We start from the raw sequence: 17,966 nt of genomic DNA, 5'->3' as shown, positions 1-17,966 counted from the left end.
TGGGCATCGAAGTCATTTCCAGAGCGTTGTTACTTGAACGCTTTAAAATACTTGTCTATGCAAGTCTATGCAAAAAGAGTTTTGAATATTTTTGGAAATTTGAATGCATTTCTTTTTTTTTTATTTACCCAGGATAGCATCTTCAGTTTCTAATAAAACTGTTATCAATAAGGATCCTGCGAAAGGGGTCCTAGCGCATATAAAGCTCCCAGCAGTGGAAGCGAACGCTCTACCACAAGGCTACCAGTCGGTAAGCTTTTTAGAACTGAAGTTTGAAAAATAATTTAATGGATAAAATTTCGCGAATTGTCGATTTAGGAAGTTTATACCAAAACTTTCTCGAGACAAAGTTTCGCAAAACGGGCAAAAAATCGCTAAAATTAACAAAAGCTTTTTTAATTAAAGTAACTGAGATTGAATTTTGGTGTTTTAACAGAAGGCCGTATTTATTTATTCATTCATTTATTTGTTTATTTATTTATCTTTTAAATTGGTTAGGTGTGGAATGAACATATATTTGTACCGAATAAAAATTTCAAACAAGTTAAAATTCTAATGCTTTTTACACCACGTGCCATTTTTGGTCAAAATTGACGACAAACTTGAGGACACAAAATAAAAAATCAATCTTTAACTACAAATAACTTTTTTTATTTTCAGTACATTTTACATAGAGGTTTAGTGCTGAATACGATATTTCAGCACATACCTCTTAACGATGAGCAAAGTCGATAAAATGGTTTCTTTATCTATGTTTTATAAAATAAGATCTGTTTAGCGCACGTCGATAATTTCATCACCGCAGAGTTTAATACAATAAAAAATAACCTAACTTTCATCACACTAGATATGCACTCTTCTATCAGCGAAGGAGAGTTTATAAGATAATATCTGAATCTATAATCAGAGCAACAAAAACAAAAACAAACTAACAATTAATTATTTTACACAATATACGTACGCGGGATGGAATTTAAAAAAGCTAATAAATTACTCAGATTTCCCACAATATCATACAGTAGAGAAAACGTCCTAAAAAACCCACTACGTGTTAACTATGAATGATAGCAAATTCATGATGTAAAAAAACTCACATGGACTCTCCTCGTAGATGCCGAAAATAACCAAAAAGGAGTGTTTGTTTTCCTCTTTTCCGATAATTTTTCTTGCTTGTATACAAAGACCAAAAATTTGACCTAGCGCTTGTGTACAAACATTTATAAAAGATGTAAAAAATGGTAGAAAAATTCTGGTGTATAAGAATTACAAATAAAACCTCAATTGAAGGCAGCTATGCGAGGATAATTTTATGTAGAGAAAATCAACTAAGATAGAGCACGTTCATGATCAGTCCACTGGGTAAGATGCTGTATTGGTATTCTTCGGAGTTGTTTTGTAAAAGAGATGCGTGATATACGATTACACTAAATAAAAAATAGGAAGATTTACCCTAAATACCCTTGCGATGTAGACTTTCGGAAAAAAAGAATGTAACAACTTACTTGGAATCAATCCTTACTGTTCGACGCATTCGAATGTTGTGACGTAACAGAAGTAGATCGATGAGAAGACTTGTCTTTCCCTTTCATAGATTTCGTTGAAAGTGTTCTAGATATGCTACCAATACCTGATTCTAAATTTCTAAACAAGAAAAAATATTAACAAACTTAACAAAACAGTAACGCAGGATATCAGGCATTCAACACATTTAAAGGAACGTGAGATTACTTTAATAACAGGCAGTTTATCTATTATTACAATTATTTATACAGAATAACATCTTCCATTCCTATTGCTACTGTTATCAATGGAATGAAAGTGCATTTAAAACTCCCATTTTAACCCTAAGCAGAAAAGATCGATTCATATTATTGTACAGTTTCTGGCATGACTCTGCAGGGGGGATTGAAACCACAATCTTCTGCACTATAACTAGAAACCGTTACCTTTTCTTAGGTGGGCCTGCAGCCGTCCTTACGACCTTTTTTGACAGGTTCTGTACCCACTGTTTTTGATCTTCCACTGTATTTGCCAAGACTAACAAATCTTTAGCGGTGGCGTAATCGACAGTAACTAAGGCAAACAAATGGCTATACATAACACAAACTAAAGTAGTTCATCAAATATTCAATAGTCATAAAGCATACAGGGAAAAGAAATAAAATTAGTTCCTGTATTACCTTTGCATTCTTGTATGCAACTTTCTTCACGATCAACATGATCTTTGTGACATTTTACATGACACCCTAGAAAGTGAATTACCAATTTTAGAAGCGAATTAATCCCATGAAAAAAATCTGTGAATTTTTATATATAAATTGACAACACCAGTAAGAAAGAATCTTACGCCTGCATTCCAGGGCGGGTGGCGGTTTTATCACATTCCACATAGCTTTGGGACATAAATCACAAGTGGTTGGCATATGATAATGCATAATATAAAACTGATGATCTTTGAACGGTATGGAGAAACCAGCTTTATCCTAAAGCAAAGAAAAGGACACATTACTTCAGTTCACGGTAAGCACACTGCAGATATATAAGATAATCAAGGCTCACGTCTGCTTGCTCTTGTTCCGTTTTCTCTTCTGGGTTTTTGCTCTCGCCCTCATTTGCGTATAAAATCTAAAACAAAATATTTCAATGAAGTGTACTATATTTTGCATATGGAGAGTAAGAACGTTCTCGCATACTCATTTCCACAAACAAACAAAAAGGATAAGCTTTCTCGCATTATCGTAATGTAAGAAATTTATTTAATCAATTTCCTACTACACTAAGGTACTGCTGATGACTAGGTAATACCTACCTGGAATATTTTTGGGATATCTTTTGCATCGGCTCTGATGACGTCACCTTGCGTAACTGATCGTACGTGAAATAATTTGCTGAAAAATAAAAACAAAAGATGAAAATAATATTTAAATAAAAACTACAAAAAAAGGCAAAGAAAACATAAGCGACGGGGCGCCATTTGCGAAAAATAATACCTAATATCTAATATCATGGAGGGATTAGATGCGGCTTTTTCTTGTTCGTTGTTATAAAAAAATATCTTCTTCCGACTAACCACCACATATTGTTTCTTCCAATCATAACGTTTTTTATTCTTCTTTTCTGGTATAGACAGCCAGCCCTCTAATTTGAAATTTGCTGAACAAACAAAAGTGTGAAATTATATTAAAAGTAATAATTTATAACGCACAACACAAGAGAGAAAACGGACCTTTTGTTGATAATATTTTTACATCGAAACAGCAACATGAATCTTGTATACATTACTACCCAGGAAAGAGGACAGCATTGATATTTTCTGTAATCACGCAATGTGATTGGTTAGAACTTACGTCATAGCCCTTTTATGTTTCATTTCGTTTCACAAAATAAAGCAAACCCGAGCAATAATTCACTTTATAAATGTCTATTTCGGTGAATACCTTGGAATATTGACCTCGCAAGCTCGGCCAATACTGTCCATCAGTCAATATTCTCTTGTATTTCCCAGTTAAACAAATAATCAGTCATTATAGCGTCAGTCTCAGATAAAAACTCAAATCAAGTTACATACATTGCTGCAACAGCAGACTACTATCAGCATCACTAGGTACCAGTGCTCTAACTGCAGTAAGTTCACCATTTAAACTAGCGATTTGGTCTTGAAGTTGCTCAATGGTCATATCCTTGGAATCTGCTTCCATCTAAGTATGTAAAAACACAGCTTATTTTGAATTACTTTGTGCAGTGACTGAAGAACTAACTGCAATGTAACTTAGCCTTTTTTTAAATAACTTTTTAGCTGACAAAATATTTTTATCGCCATAAGTGTTTAACAAAGATTTATGGCAATAAAAAAGACGTTAAAAAAGCATCGACATTATACTTTTCAAACAAAAACATCTATACACATATTAGATGCGCTCTATTTTAGCAAAAGCAGTGTTCACATAGTTCCGTAGATCGTAAGCCAGCAAGGCGAGCAGGAACAAGAAAATACATTATGATTACACGTAAAGCGTAATCGCTTCGTGCATGCAAACTATGAAAAGGTTGAATTACCTTTGCTTTACCTAGCTCTTCTTTTGCATCAGTGTTGGACTAAACATGGATATAAACAAAATGTCATCTTATTTATCACAAAAAGGTGTTCACTATACGAACCCTACTTACCGTTGTCAGCTCGTACACTTGACCTTGATATTTAGTTACCGCCTGCTGATATTTTTCTTTTTCCTGAAATGTAAAAAATCGTTAAAAAATTTAGCTTATTATTTACGATCTCGTTGAATAAATAATGTGAAGTGCAATGCGTCAACATCAAAAATATTCCTCAAGGGAAGAAATTTTGGAATTTAGCGGACAAAATAAAATTTTCTATTAATTCTATTATCTTACCTATTATTTTTTTATAAATGAGGGAGAGCGAAATAAATAAATTTTGGCGGGAATTTAATTTATTTAATTAGATTTCTACCCTTAAAAGAAACTGAACTACGGTTTTTTTGGTAAACATTAACAACCGTCCACAACATTTAAAATATTTTCACCTGCCGCAGTTCGAGTTGTAACTTTCGGTTTTCTTTCTCTTTCTTTTTCACTTCAGAAGAGCTTACTTTATTACCCTTCCCTTTTCCACTGCCTACATCTTTTCGTTGTATAATTTCGGCTAATTTATTTACAGCTTGTATTTTTAAAGTTTTTTCGTTGGCTAGAGTTTTCTTCAGAGCTTCAACTTCGACGTTATTACTCGACGTATCATTCTTCGCACTTTCAACGTCTAAAAGTAGAAAAAAAAGTTAAATGCTAATATAGGGTGTCTGAAAAACGTTTTTCGAGGTTTTTAAAGTCTTTTTTACCGGGGTTTTTTAATCCAGAGACTTTAGTATCCACCATTCTCTGGAGAAAAAAATCTAGTTATAAAACATTGACTCTTATTAAAAATATTATTGGCACTTATAATCAACGTCACATATTCTTACTGCCATTTTGGGGTTTTAACTACCTTATCGTGTTCTTATTTTTTCTCTATGTGCATCAAAACTTTAAAAATTCTGACTAAAAAACAGCAAAGTTGTTTTTTTCGCAAACAGGTTAGTTTCTTTATAGAAAGTTACATTAGAAACAGTTTATTGGGGAGAACAGAAATTGTTAAAAGAGGTCTCATTCGGTTAAATCAACATTCCATTCATAAATAGCAAATATACGAAGAAAAAATTTACCTATTTTTAATTGTTCAATATTTTCTTCTAATACTTTGATTTCATTATCTTTGTTTTTTATACTAAGTTCCAGCGAACGAACTTTGTCTTCTATCTAAAGAAATTACCAAAAGGAGCGTACTTTAGGACAAGAAACTTAACAATAACAACAATTTTTGTGCCGGCCTGCCTTTAAATATAAAAATATCTCAATTTGCTATATTAAGGAAAAACTTGTTAACGCCATTGCAGTATGACTCATTGCTTCAATGTACAGTGTGTCAATCTCCACTGTCATAAAATAAAAAATTAGAAGATTAACATACCTGTATAATTTGGTTACTTCTGTCCGACAAATCCATTTTATGTCTAGCAATTAAATCTTTTACTTCAAGTTCCAACATAGTTTTTTCTTTCTCAAGATCCGCTATTTGCTCTTCTGCAATGGACCGTGCTAACTCTTCAGATTCTGCTTTTGCAAGTGCTAATTCTAACTGTGCAGACAACGAATCTCGTTCTTCTTGTAGAATTTGTAAATCGCCTTGAAGAGCTTGTGTTTGCTTGGTGCGCTCGTCAACTTCTTCTTTTAACTCGCGCACCTGCGTCTTGTACAGCGTCTAGAAAAAAAAAGTTTGTCAGCTTTTTTGAAAGCACTTAACTTACAATCAAACAATTTAAAAAATAAATAAGCAAATCACCGAAAAGTATTGTTGTGCTTCCAGTTGATCTTGCAAATCCTTCATCTGCATATCATCAACAGCTGATGCACTGAAATTTAAAAAAAGACAGATATGATAAAATCCAAGTTTACACTATCCAGGTTTCGGCGTAAAAGTTTTCGGTCTGTAATTTCTGAATCCCCACAGGATTAGTTTTAGCGTTAAAAAGCGAGTTTTTTTTCATGAAAAATGAAAAAATCACAATTCAATGACTCATCTAACCTAGTAAGTTTCGTTAAGGAGTCTTGAGCTTGCTTTTTTTCTTCCAACACTCGTGCACAATCTGCTCTTAATTGTTTTTCTTGAGTTTTTAAAACTGTCAAGTCTGCTGTGGCAGCGTTTAATTCTGATTGGATGTTTGCTCGTCGCTCGCCTTCGTCATCAAGCGCACTTTTTAAATTATCAACCTACATATAATGAATTCGGTTATCAACCTCTCATTCTCTGCAAAGCGTACATAGCAGATTATTGTGTGAACTCCTATATACACAGAGAGAACAAGTACAAATCTTACAGAATGTTGACTGGCTTGGTAATCTTGCTCAAGTCGAGAAAGTTTTTGTTTTAAATTCTTCAAGTCCAAGTTTAACACATTAACTTGACGTTCTAAGTTTGCAGCTTTTGACTCGGCTCGTATGCGATCGTCTCTCTCTCGTTGAATGTCAGCAGCTAATAGAGAAATGAAATTATTTTGAAAGTTTTAACACAAAAAAAGCACTGCGAAGGAGTTTCAGTATGCGTACATTCTTTTTCAAGTATTTGTATTTCTGATAACTTTTTCTCTTTTTTCTCAGCATTCAGTTTTGCCAGTTGGTTCTAAAACAAAAATAAGAGTAGAAAAATCTTTTGAAGTTTTCAGCAAAATTAAGACAAAAAACAACCCGAAATAAACTAACATAACAGCGGAAACATTTCCTATAAAAAAAGCAAGAAGACAAAAACAAAAACAAACAAACAAATAAATAAACAAATAAGCAAACAAACAAACAAATAAACAAACAAACAACCAAGAACATACCTCAAAAGTTTTTTTGTTAGAATCATATCTACCCTGCAATTGTTTATACTCAAATTCTATATTCGCTTTCGATTTTTCTAGTGTTATAAGTTCATCTTGTAGTTTCTGCATGGCTGTAGTATCACTTTTATACTTGCTGCGCAGTTGATCAACTTCATCTTTTAAAGACTGGTTCTGTTTCTCGTACTCCCGTCGAATGTCTTTAGCATGTTTTACCGAATTTATCTCGGCTTCTAGTGATACTTGCGCTCTCATTAATTCCTTTTCAACATTTGCCTGAAGAAAATGTCGGGGAAAAGGTTATTAAACAGATCCTCAAAGGGGGTAAAAAATCTTAAGTAAAAATCTTGATTAGCTAAGAAAAACAAACCTACTTTGGAATTTGCTAGTAATTTATTCTTCTCATTTAATTCTTTTATAGAGTGCTCAGCAACTGTTTGAGCTTTTTTCAAATCATTTTCAGCTTTCTTTAGCTTCATCGTGGTTTCAGTTGCAGTTTGCAATTTTTCTTTTAATTCATGATTCTAAAAATTCAAATATTAAAATCAAAACTGATCTCGAATATAACTCTACGTGTTAAATACTATAAAATATGTCTAGACTAAACATAATAAATTTTACATTATCTTACTTCTTTTTCCAAACCTTGTACCCGTCGGTGTAATTTACTGCTTTCCTCTCTGATATCATAATCTGAATCAAGTTTGGATTGAAGCTCTTGAGCTTTTAGTTCTAACTTCCGTTTCGCGTCGGCTTCAAACTCAGCTTTACGTTGACTTTCCTTCATATCGTGTTTATACAACGCTGCTGCGCGTTCTAGATCACGATTCTGTGCTTCGGCTTTCTTGCGTGCTTCAGCCTTAGATTGAAATGACATTTCAATAAGAAAGTGATAGTAAGTGCAAGTCAACTATGCTTAACAGCTGTAAACCATAAATCAGTACCTCCTCATCAAGTTCTTTACTCTGTCTGACTTGCTTAGCTTTTAAAGTTCTAAACAAAAAAACATCTATTTTTTAAAAAAGTGATCTATAGATACAATTTGAGTGGATGTATTTTCATACAATTAAAAGCATCCTACATTAAAGAATAAAACAAGGATAAAGAAAAAACAAAACTTCACAATACTTTATCTGATTCTCGAACTGCTCCTTAGAGCTTTTTAGTGTAGTTAATTCTTTCGTCAGTTTTTTGTTTTCCATTTCCAAAGTCTTCACCTAAAAGAAATATGGGATTGTATAAATTCGTACAAGTTAGACCATCAGTGCAGTTAGTTTTAAATTGACTAAAATCCTACCTTTTCATTATCATTTGTAGGTGATATCTGAAATGAAGCAGAAAGAAAGTCATTTTTGCACATAACATCTGTTCTTGCTCTTTAAAAAGGCTGCACATTACTTCGTCAAAATCTTAAATGAGCAATAGTAACAAGTGATACTCACAACAACTGCATCTCTGGAACTGTTTTTTGATAAAATTCTAAATAGAATTTTTTTTAATAAAATAATAATAAATAGTAATAAAAAAATAAACTTAAAGCAAAAAAACAAACAAAAAAAAAACAGAAGACTCACTGATTATGTTTTGAATACGTAAATCCAATAAATGGAAGATGGTTACCAGCAAATGCCTACATAGTAAACACAGTATCAATTCAAATGCACATAACACTATATATCGAACACCTCTAATTCTCACATCCAAGTACAAAAAAACAGACCAAAAATCCTAAGATTACATTCCTGAAAATCTTCTTTACACTAGAATAACATAAAATACCTTCGTTAACTCAAAATTTTCATTTGTACCATCAGGCTCGTTAATATCTTCAAAGTTTGACGTATCATCGTCTCCTCTCAATTCTGGAACAACTGGAGCAACAGCTAAAAATCAAAGGCGATTCTTTAGTGTTCCATAAATTTAATTTGAAGAATTATTGGTAGCGAAAACAATGTTGTGCTGGAGAGAAAATGTGTACAGCTTGTTTTTACTCATTGTTAACTCACTTGTTCGTATAGTATCCCAATCCCATAAATCTGTGACAAAAAATCTATGTTTTTTAATTTCTGCTATTCCATTTCTACCAAGTCTGTGTTTACTAAAAATATAAAGCATGCGCAAGTATAGAATATATTTGTTTTAAGTACTTTTACATAGAAATTAGAGAAGCGTATTAGATGATAAAACACCAAAAATATTACATACTGATCAGTTAGGAAGGCCATAATGAGCTTCTTTCCATTACCCGATATTTCAATGTCATCAGGGAACTGCAGTGAGTTTCTGTGATCCATAATTTTACCTTAAAAAAGCAAATAATATTCTTTACTTTCCTATTATTAAGTAATTGTATATAAATAGAAAAAATTTCTTACCATATGTACCGACGAGAGAATCAGCAAAAAAGGGAGTCTCACCTACAAAAAAGTAATGTATTAAAATTTGAGAAGGTTTGCGAACTTTTGATAATAATTTTTAATCTTTAAAGAAAAGATGACAGTATTTTTATAAAAAAATGAGGAGAATTGGGGACCCTTTTACATTTTTATAAAGAAATTAAAAATATTTGAGATTTTAAAGGTAAAGAGTGAAGATCAATTGGGTGAAGCGTAGCGAACCCTATCTTCTAACAAGTCAAATTATTTCTACTCACCAACTAACATTTCATAGAGAAAAACACCAACTGACCAGTAGTCACATTCTCTACCGTATATACCTTCTCCTCCCTGAGAAGCTAACACCTAAAAATTAGAAAAGTTATTCAAAAAAAGTCGAGACACATGAAACGCATAAAAAACACATTTACAAAGATGCTTCTTCGTACCTCTGGTGATATGTAATCTGGAGTCCCTACAGCTGTGTCTGATCTTACAAGACCATCCTTATTCATTTTCATGCATGTACCAAAATCACCAAGTTTTAGATGACCATTCTTATCAAGTAACATATTGTCAGGCTTTACATCTCTAAAATAAATAAGTTTTTTTTAATATATAAACCCTAAATACATAAAAAATCATTCCTCTTAAGAACCAAACAATACCTGTGAATAAATCCCATATTGTGGATAGCATCTAATGCAAGTATAACTTCAGCAATATAAAATTTCGCCCAAACTTCAGGAATATCATAGTTACTCATTAAATTCACAAGATCCCCTCCTAAAATAACATAAAGAGTTTTAGTTGACTTTTAGTTATGTAATTGTGTCTGTCTGGAATTTAAGGACAAGCTAAAAAGAATAAGGCAGAATTATTAGTTGTCTCTTATTCTCAATGACATCAACAAGGCTGGCCCAGAAATTTTTTTTTTGCGTTGGTAACTTTGGTGGTAATGGTAAATTATCTGTCTATATTTTGTTGGCATGTGTTTGGTTATGTTTTCAGAGAGACTGCAAAAATGTATGCTTATAATATGCATTATTTTAAAAGTGTTTTTCTCTTTCATAACATACTTACCTGGCATGTAGTCCATTAACATATACAAAAACTTTTCATCTTGAAAAGCATAATGTAGCTAAGGAAAAAATGTTTTTTTTATTATTTTATTTAATTTGAACATATTGAAAAAACAAACAAACACGCAAGACCTACAGCTATAATCCATTCAGAATTAGCATGTGCCATAATATCACGCTCTTCCCAAAAGAATGCTGAATCAGACCTTTTTATCTAAGGTTAGAAACAACAAATTAAATTATGTGACTAAAACGTCTATAAAATAGAATTGACAAAGGCATATCTTACCATTTCAAATTTACTTAGTAATTTCATTGCAAAAACTTGTCTAGTGTCTTTGTGTCGAACCTAAAGAAATAAAAATAAAAGGTTTAAGTATAATTTAATAAGAATAAAATAATTACTTTTTCACTTAAGAAAATAATAATGGGCATTATGGTTAATCCAGGCTGCACAAAAAGAGCTTTTTCTAAAAAACGTTTAGGTTATTCTGGAATTTCCAGTAGCCTCAGAGATTACAGGTACAAAATTTTGTTGACACAAATTATTTCATGATTTGTAGCTGAGAGCATAAGATTAAGTTTCGAGATTCCATTGAGGTAAAACCTAGCTCAACAGCAAAGGAGAATTACCAGATTCAGATGTTCTAGGTTAGCAGAAACAGCCCTTTTAAAAATTCTGTTTTTTTTCTCTGTGAGCAATCATATATAATTCATTTTTTTTCTTTACCATGAAAGAAACATTTAACCAAATAAACATTCCACACTTATTTGATTTTTGTTTTAATATCATTTACTTAAAGATAAAAACTTTTAATAATAATTATTATATCCCTGTAACCTTAGTCTATCTATTATTATCAACCACAAAGATTGGAACGATTTTAATCATTTTACTCAACTCAAATACTTTCGAACTAGAGAGCATGTATTACATCGTGGGAAAAAGTAAACAATTAGGGGAACATATTAGTGATGTTAACAGGTAGAAAAGGATTAAAAAGAAAATCTCCTGTAGCCACACAAGAAGTTGTCCCTTAAAATCTTGGACAAAAATATTGAGATCAAGGCAGTTTTTTCCATTCTATTGTAAATATGGACAAAAACGTCAAATAGTCAATGCTCTGCAGATGACTGCTAAGTTGCTCCTAATGCACATACGTAGGCCAGTAGGCAGCGTTAAAAATTGCTTATTGCATTCTCTGGCACAGCCATTCACCACAAAATTCAAGTCAGGCCTTAAAGGCACCAAAATCTGGGAAAAATGGCCATACTGACGTTAACAACAATTAGCACATATTAAGAGTTCGGACATAACCAAATAAACTAAAATCCAGTCCAAGTGAACTTTGGCTAGTTCAAAATGTGTTCATCTGAATTAGAAATAGTCTATGATATTATTTGAGGTAGCAAACTTCGAAATTGCGTTTTTCAGGGGAGGGGGAAGGAAATTGTATAGCACATATAAGCTTTCATTGATTCACCCTGTAAAATACTGTTTTAAAAAATAAGTTACAAAATAATATCTTACCAATTGTACTTCCCCAAAGGCGCCACGGCCAATAACTTTTAGAAGCTTGAAATCTGTAACATTTGCCCTATTTTTTTGAATCATTTTAGCAGACTGGCCATCTAAAGAAAAATAATAAAGCATGATATGTTAAACACTGCTCACAAAAACATGTAAAACATGCAGCTTTAATTATTATGATTTATCATAATGACATTAAAAATATTGCCATACTTTTGTGGTGTTTGCAGGGAAGGGGTTGGTAGTAACTCAGTTTTTTTTTTGTCAGACTTGCAAGCATTGGGTACATAAGAAGTGCAGTAGTATTGTTGGAAGGTTAAGATCTGACATTCAGTTTGTATGCAAGCGTTGCAAAGGTGAGATTATAGAGAATGAAGTATTTCCAGCTTTAATGATGTCCAACAGTGGCTCGTTAGAGATAATTGAGAACTTCTGTTACTTAGGTGATATGTTGGGCAGTGAAGGGGGTGTTGGAAGAAGTGTTACTTGCAGGATAGGTTCTGCTTGGAAAAAGTTCAGAGATTTCTTCCTTTGTTGACTAGCAGAGTCTTGTCAATTGAGTTAAAAGGTGAGTTTTATGAGGCTTGTGTAAGAAGTGTTATGTTGTACAGTAGTGAGACATGGGCAGTGAAGCAGGAAGATCTTGACCGTTTAGAAAGGAATGATATGAGAATGGTTAGGTGGATGTGTAACGCCAGTCTGAGAGACAGAAAGAGTTCAGATGAGCTGTAAGAAGCAGGCTAAGTATCCATAGAATTAAAGATGTTACCCAGATAAGAAGATTGAATTAGCTGGGGCACTTGGAAAGAATGGAGGGGGATAATTGGGTAAGAAAGTGTAGAGACTTGATAGTTCCTGGGGCAAAGCCCAGAGGCAGACCAAAAAAGACTTGGCAGGAGGCTATAAGGACAGACCTGATACAGAGGAAGTTGAGTTTAGATCTAACACAGTCCAGATCAGATTGGAAGAGGGTCATTAATATACCTCGTCCAACCCAGCTAGCATGTAAAACGGACGTTAAGCCGAGAATGATGATGATGATGATGTTAATTCTCATCTGTAATGAAACGTTTATCAATGCTGAGGAGACAAAGGAAGGTATAACATTGATTTTTACATGCACGTTTATTTTTACATGTTGAGCAAAGTGTAGGTGTACACCAGGTGAAAGAATACAAGGAGTGTGCACCTAATTTTTAAAGCTCTGTTCATTAAATATGTCAATTTAAAATTTTAATTTTTTTTGTAATAAATTATTTTCTTTTGAATCTACAGGTCCAATATTTGTAGGTTCACCTTTGAATTTACGATGGTGCAGGAATTATTACTTGCTAGGAAATTTGATACCTAAAATACTAATGCCAGTTGGATTTACAACAATTCCCAAGAGGCTCTTATATCTATATAGATATACTTATCTATACAGGCCTATTTACAATTGTAAATAACAAAACAATGCAACTTACATCTATTTAGAAAGTTCTCAAAGTTCTTTTCTTTCCGTATATTTGGGAAATCACAATCGTTGTAAATGGATGTGATTGCATCCTGCAAACAAAGAAACATACATCAACTCAAACTTTTCTCGAAAGCAATTGTCTAACATAAACTATACCTGAAAATGCCTTAGCGTTGTACATTGGTAAATTTAAAAAGTTTCAAGAAACTATTATTTATTTACTTGGCAATAATACTTATACACAACAAAGACTTCAGTCATTGTATACAGTATTAACAAAAAATTTAACTGTTATTAATGATAGTAGTGTAAAAATAAAATTAATGTGAACGTATAATGAAAGTTAAAGAATGTTTTCCAAGTGTTTGTAGGTGGATAAAACATGTTTCTGTAAAGATAGAGAACATGCGCATGAATTAAAAACTGTCTGCAAATAAATTTTATATTATGCAATTTGTTGAACAATGCTAAATTTGCTGGCGAATCTAAAGGGCTACTATATGTAAATTCCATGCAATGGCTTCCTTTTTCAAAAAAGGAGAAGCCTTTCTACGAAAAATCAAACAATTGTCCTGTGAACATTGTGATTTAAGAAAATCAAATTAAACATTCTTTATATAATATAGTACATTAAATCTAATAATAACTTATTTCAACTATTTGATTTCTTTGTCTCTGTTATTGACAAAACTTATCATTTAAACTTGCTCATTCTTTTTAAAAAAAATGAAATACAAATCCTTTTACCAAACAAAGTGTAAACAGTTTTTTGTTGTATAGCAATTAAAAAACCTAAATATATCACAATTATGTTTAGATAAATTTTCTTCCTTATATTTACAAGATGTGTTTATTAAGCATAAAATTGCTTCCCTATTCAAACCTAACAGCATTTTTAAGAAATTTTGGCGATGTTCGAATTATGGCATGTCATTTTATTGATAGATTTATTTTTTATCATATTGCCTACTACGGACTGTTCCAGTCAAAATAAAGATAACAGAAACATGGTGTTTTTTTATATAACATAACTGGTGACTTGCCAGAAGACATTGGGTTTTATATTCTTTTTTAAAATTTTGAGACAGAATGCTTTGTAGGTCCTTGTACACACATTAGCATACAAAAAGGGATGTAGAATAGAACAATTAGGTTCGTAAGTGTTAGTAATTTTGTGTTTAAACTTGAGAAGGCTTTTTAAAACATTCTCTATGAACACATAATTTTTAGCATAGTTTACTTTATAAGAGAAAAATGTGTTAAATTGTCACACCGTGCATCATTTTCTCTGTTAATTTTCCATTTGTTTGGAAAAATGTTAAAACGTTATCATTGTACATCCATCAAATGATTAAACATCACTGTATTTTTTATTACAAAACTTCCAAAATTGAGCTTTAAATAATTAACAATAACAATGATGTGCATTAGAACTTTTATGCCTTAAATCATTTTTACTTCTAGTTCTAGTGACAATGAAAGCACTGCAACTGGGACCTATAGATCATAACAGATAACAGAGCGTGCTCCAGCAATCTCTGTACGCATTAGTTATCTTCCAACTAGAATTTTATCAGGAAAATAAAACTTTCTATTCTCTCCAGAATATCACTTAATCAAATATGTATACTGAGAAATGATCTGATTTAAGGCACCTGAAATTTCTCGCCTAGCCACATGCTTTAGGGGATTTAAGATAAAATTCTGAAATAGGATTTAAATTATTGTCATAGCGCTCCCATGTTTCTTTTAATTCTTCAAAACAATCTACATTGAAACATTCCCAATTACGTAAAAAGTTTAAAGAGACAGATTTAATATAGATGTTGAATATCGATGTGAAACCAATAAGATATGTATACTCAGAACAAGGGCAGATTACATATATATCACCATCATCTATGATTAAATACATTGGTGGCAAACTAATTTATGCAGCTGGTGTATCTTTTTACTACTCCAACATGAGATGAGATATATTTTAAATAATTCAGTATGCATATTTAATTTTTAAAATTTGCACAGACTTAATTACCTCAATCACATATTAGCCAGGTGAACAGCAACACTATAGATGACATTTTTACATTTAAAGAGGTGAAAACAAAGAACAGTTATAAATATTAAATTTCCTGGGATCCTTGAAATACAAACTACAGTTCAAATTTTAAATCCATATTAATTAAAAATTTAGTTTAGTTAACCAAGCATGAAGAATTAAGAAAGTACACAACACTTTACTGTTCATGTAAACAAAGAAAAATGTTTATTATATTGTGTAACAGTTAAAAAAATTAAGATTGTATTTGACATAAGTAAAATTATGGCAAATTACTTTCCCATGTTTTAAACAATTCTGTATTGGTGCTGAAAACGTACTTAACACATTTTTACTTCAGTTCTATTGCGGCTAATATTTTTAAGTGTCCTAGTTGCAATCTACAACAATCTCCATTTCTTTGACATTGCTAAGCACACCTTGACATTTACAGGTTGTATTAAAACTCTTTCTTTGTTAGTTACAAGGTACAATTTTAAATCCAATCCTGACCTAAAAGAAAGTTGCCCATTAAATAAAAAAAATTTGATGGCATTTTTTCAATTCATATAGTTTTTAGGGACTTTTCTGTATGAAACATAAATCCTATTACATAAGTGCTAAGAAAAAATAGTAAAAATTTATTAAAAAAAATAATCAAATATTGAAAGAATAAATTTTCGCAAAATTGACAAAAATACAAATTACAGTAAGTCAATTTACACAATAATTCATTCTGTTGGGGTAGTTGGAAAAAAGGTAACTGATTATATACTGAATATTCCAACTGTTCATATGGGAGCAATTCCTATATAGATTGCTTTAAGCAATCTATTTTTACATTTTTTTAGACATACTAGTTCTTAAGTGGAGTTGTCTATTGGAGAGATAGAACCTCTCCTAGTAAGACCAACCTTTTTAACACAATATACAATGTTGGTATTCGTACTTCGTTTTTTTTGTTTTTTTTAATTTATGGTTCTTTATTTAATGACCATTGTCAGCTTTTTCTATGGAAATTGAGTAGATAGAGCTTCCACATTAACCTTCTGTTCTTATGTTTAAAGGATTAATTCATTGTGGAACAAAGGAATAAAACAACAAAGTGGTAGATGTGCACTATAATGTTGTGAACTGGGAAAAAAATGAAAAAAAAAATAAAGAAATTCTTTACAGGTTTCTTCACAGGATTTTAAGACCACATTTACAATGACATTGGCAAATGCTGTCGTAGATTCCCAATGCTGTATTGTTCTAACTTAAAATCCAAACAGTATCTTACATTTGTTTGTTATTATACAAGTTGTTTACAAAAGGTGTATGTGTATATCAGGGCAAAAAAGCAGGCCTGCGTAAGAAAACATCATTATTACCCTAATTCATGGATTTTTCTTGAATGTAAAATACAAAAGGAACCAAAACGAATTTCCTTGTTACTCAACTTCCGCTAATGTGGTGTTTGGCAAAATGGTGGCAACAAGTGGTAAGCCATTGCAAAATCATCAGGAAGGGTAAATATATGAATTTCTGAATATTTATAAGAATTAAGTGAAACAAATTTTTCATATGTGTTTTTTTCTGTGTTAAAGAAACAAAAGAATAAAATTCTTGGAAAGAAAATGATATAAAAATCCACTTTTTATTATATACAAAAAAAGGTACATTAGGTAGTAACCCTACGTAAAAGATATGTGAAGAAATTAAAACCTTTTTTTCACAACAATTTTAGACAATGGTTAACTGAAACTTTGCACTCTTGTAATGCAGGATTTTATGCATGACCATTTGTGCATTATTGCCTGCTTGTTACATGAAGTTATGAATTTTACTTGGAATGGGTTTATTAGATTACAAAATCTTAATTTAAATTAAGTAAGTAATATAAAGTAAGTAAGTAATATAATGTATACAGATTTGTAAACACTAACTATAAGTGATGTAACATTGTTAATGTGAGTTCTGTGACCTTAATAAGGAGATATAGATCAGAAGTGCTTATCCTAGTTAGACCAACATAGAACACTAGCTAGCTAGTAGGTGGTTTAGAAGTCATTATAGTAGTTAGCCGAGCTAGGAAGCTAAACATAGCTAGCTAGCTAAAACAGAGTGACAATATAGAGGTTTTGCATGTAATAAAAAAGATTACATCTTACCAGTAAACCATCCACATGCAGTACACTGGCAGGGTTACGAATGCTTTCTTCCAAAGCAAGGTAACGCTTTTCAAGAGACATGATGTATGGGAATTGTTTATTTTGCCGCTAAACCAACTGGCTTTAGCAAGCTATTAATTTGTGTCTATTAAAAACTACTAATATAGTAGTTACTATTATGGCAGATATCTATTTTTTCTATCCTCCCTCGTGACAAATACTAAATGCCATCATGTCAGCTAATATACAATGTACAGCTATTATGTGTCAATTTCATCAAGCCTTCACAAGCCGATCGAACGTTTTTACTCTCTTCATGTTTGATCTCAGTTTCATACAGAGACCGAAAACAACGGCCGTTCCATGGGAGGTGGTATAAGTCACGTGACTGAACGT

At 31.9% G+C, this 17,966-nt stretch overlaps 1 protein-coding gene across 1 annotated transcript; it reads right to left on the bottom strand.

The window, feature by feature from the left end:
• Positions 1-629: 629 nt before the first annotated feature.
• On the bottom strand, positions 630-17,912 carry LOC130655486 (rho-associated protein kinase 2-like). The gene is made up of 39 exons (XM_057458251.1): positions 17,571-17,912; positions 13,387-13,468; positions 11,921-12,021; positions 10,679-10,738; positions 10,526-10,603; positions 10,391-10,448; positions 9,976-10,093; positions 9,757-9,898; positions 9,586-9,673; positions 9,308-9,349; positions 9,138-9,234; positions 8,939-9,030; positions 8,712-8,815; positions 8,507-8,562; positions 8,375-8,411; positions 8,230-8,256; positions 8,061-8,149; positions 7,877-7,925; positions 7,564-7,791; positions 7,307-7,456; positions 6,933-7,208; positions 6,658-6,730; positions 6,429-6,583; positions 6,137-6,321; positions 5,894-5,963; positions 5,522-5,812; positions 5,217-5,310; positions 4,545-4,774; positions 4,168-4,230; positions 4,057-4,095; positions 3,569-3,698; positions 2,991-3,153; positions 2,810-2,888; positions 2,560-2,625; positions 2,348-2,483; positions 2,181-2,246; positions 1,947-2,073; positions 1,503-1,641; positions 630-1,424 (listed from the first exon to the last, which is right to left on the bottom strand). The coding sequence occupies exons 1-38, from the start codon at positions 17,649-17,651 to the stop codon at positions 1,509-1,511; spliced, it is 4,155 nt and encodes a 1,384-aa protein (XP_057314234.1). The 5' UTR covers positions 17,652-17,912; the 3' UTR covers positions 630-1,424; positions 1,503-1,508.
• Positions 17,913-17,966: the final 54 nt, after the last annotated feature.

This window comes from Hydractinia symbiolongicarpus, chromosome 8 (assembly GCF_029227915.1).
Source record: "Hydractinia symbiolongicarpus strain clone_291-10 chromosome 8, HSymV2.1, whole genome shotgun sequence".
NCBI lineage: Eukaryota > Metazoa > Cnidaria > Hydrozoa > Anthoathecata > Hydractiniidae > Hydractinia > Hydractinia symbiolongicarpus.
Note: the sequence above shows the minus strand (reverse complement) of the source record. Positions and strands in the feature narration are given on the sequence as shown.

What these genes read in the sequence shown, in the direction of transcription:
- LOC130655486 (XM_057458251.1), bottom strand. Translation starts at nt 17,651, where the DNA reads ATGTCTCTTGAAAAGCGTTACCTTGCTTTGGAAGAAAGCATTCGTAAC. An exon ending in TACTAAGTAAATTTGAAATG is followed by an intron (nt 10,604 to 10,678) that starts GTAAGATATGCC and finishes TTCTAACCTTAG; the next exon opens with ATAAAAAGGTCTGATTCAGC. An exon ending in TCTCTATGAAATGTTAGTTG is followed by an intron (nt 9,350 to 9,585) that starts GTGAGTAGAAAT and finishes ACTTTTTTGTAG; the next exon opens with GTGAGACTCCCTTTTTTGCT.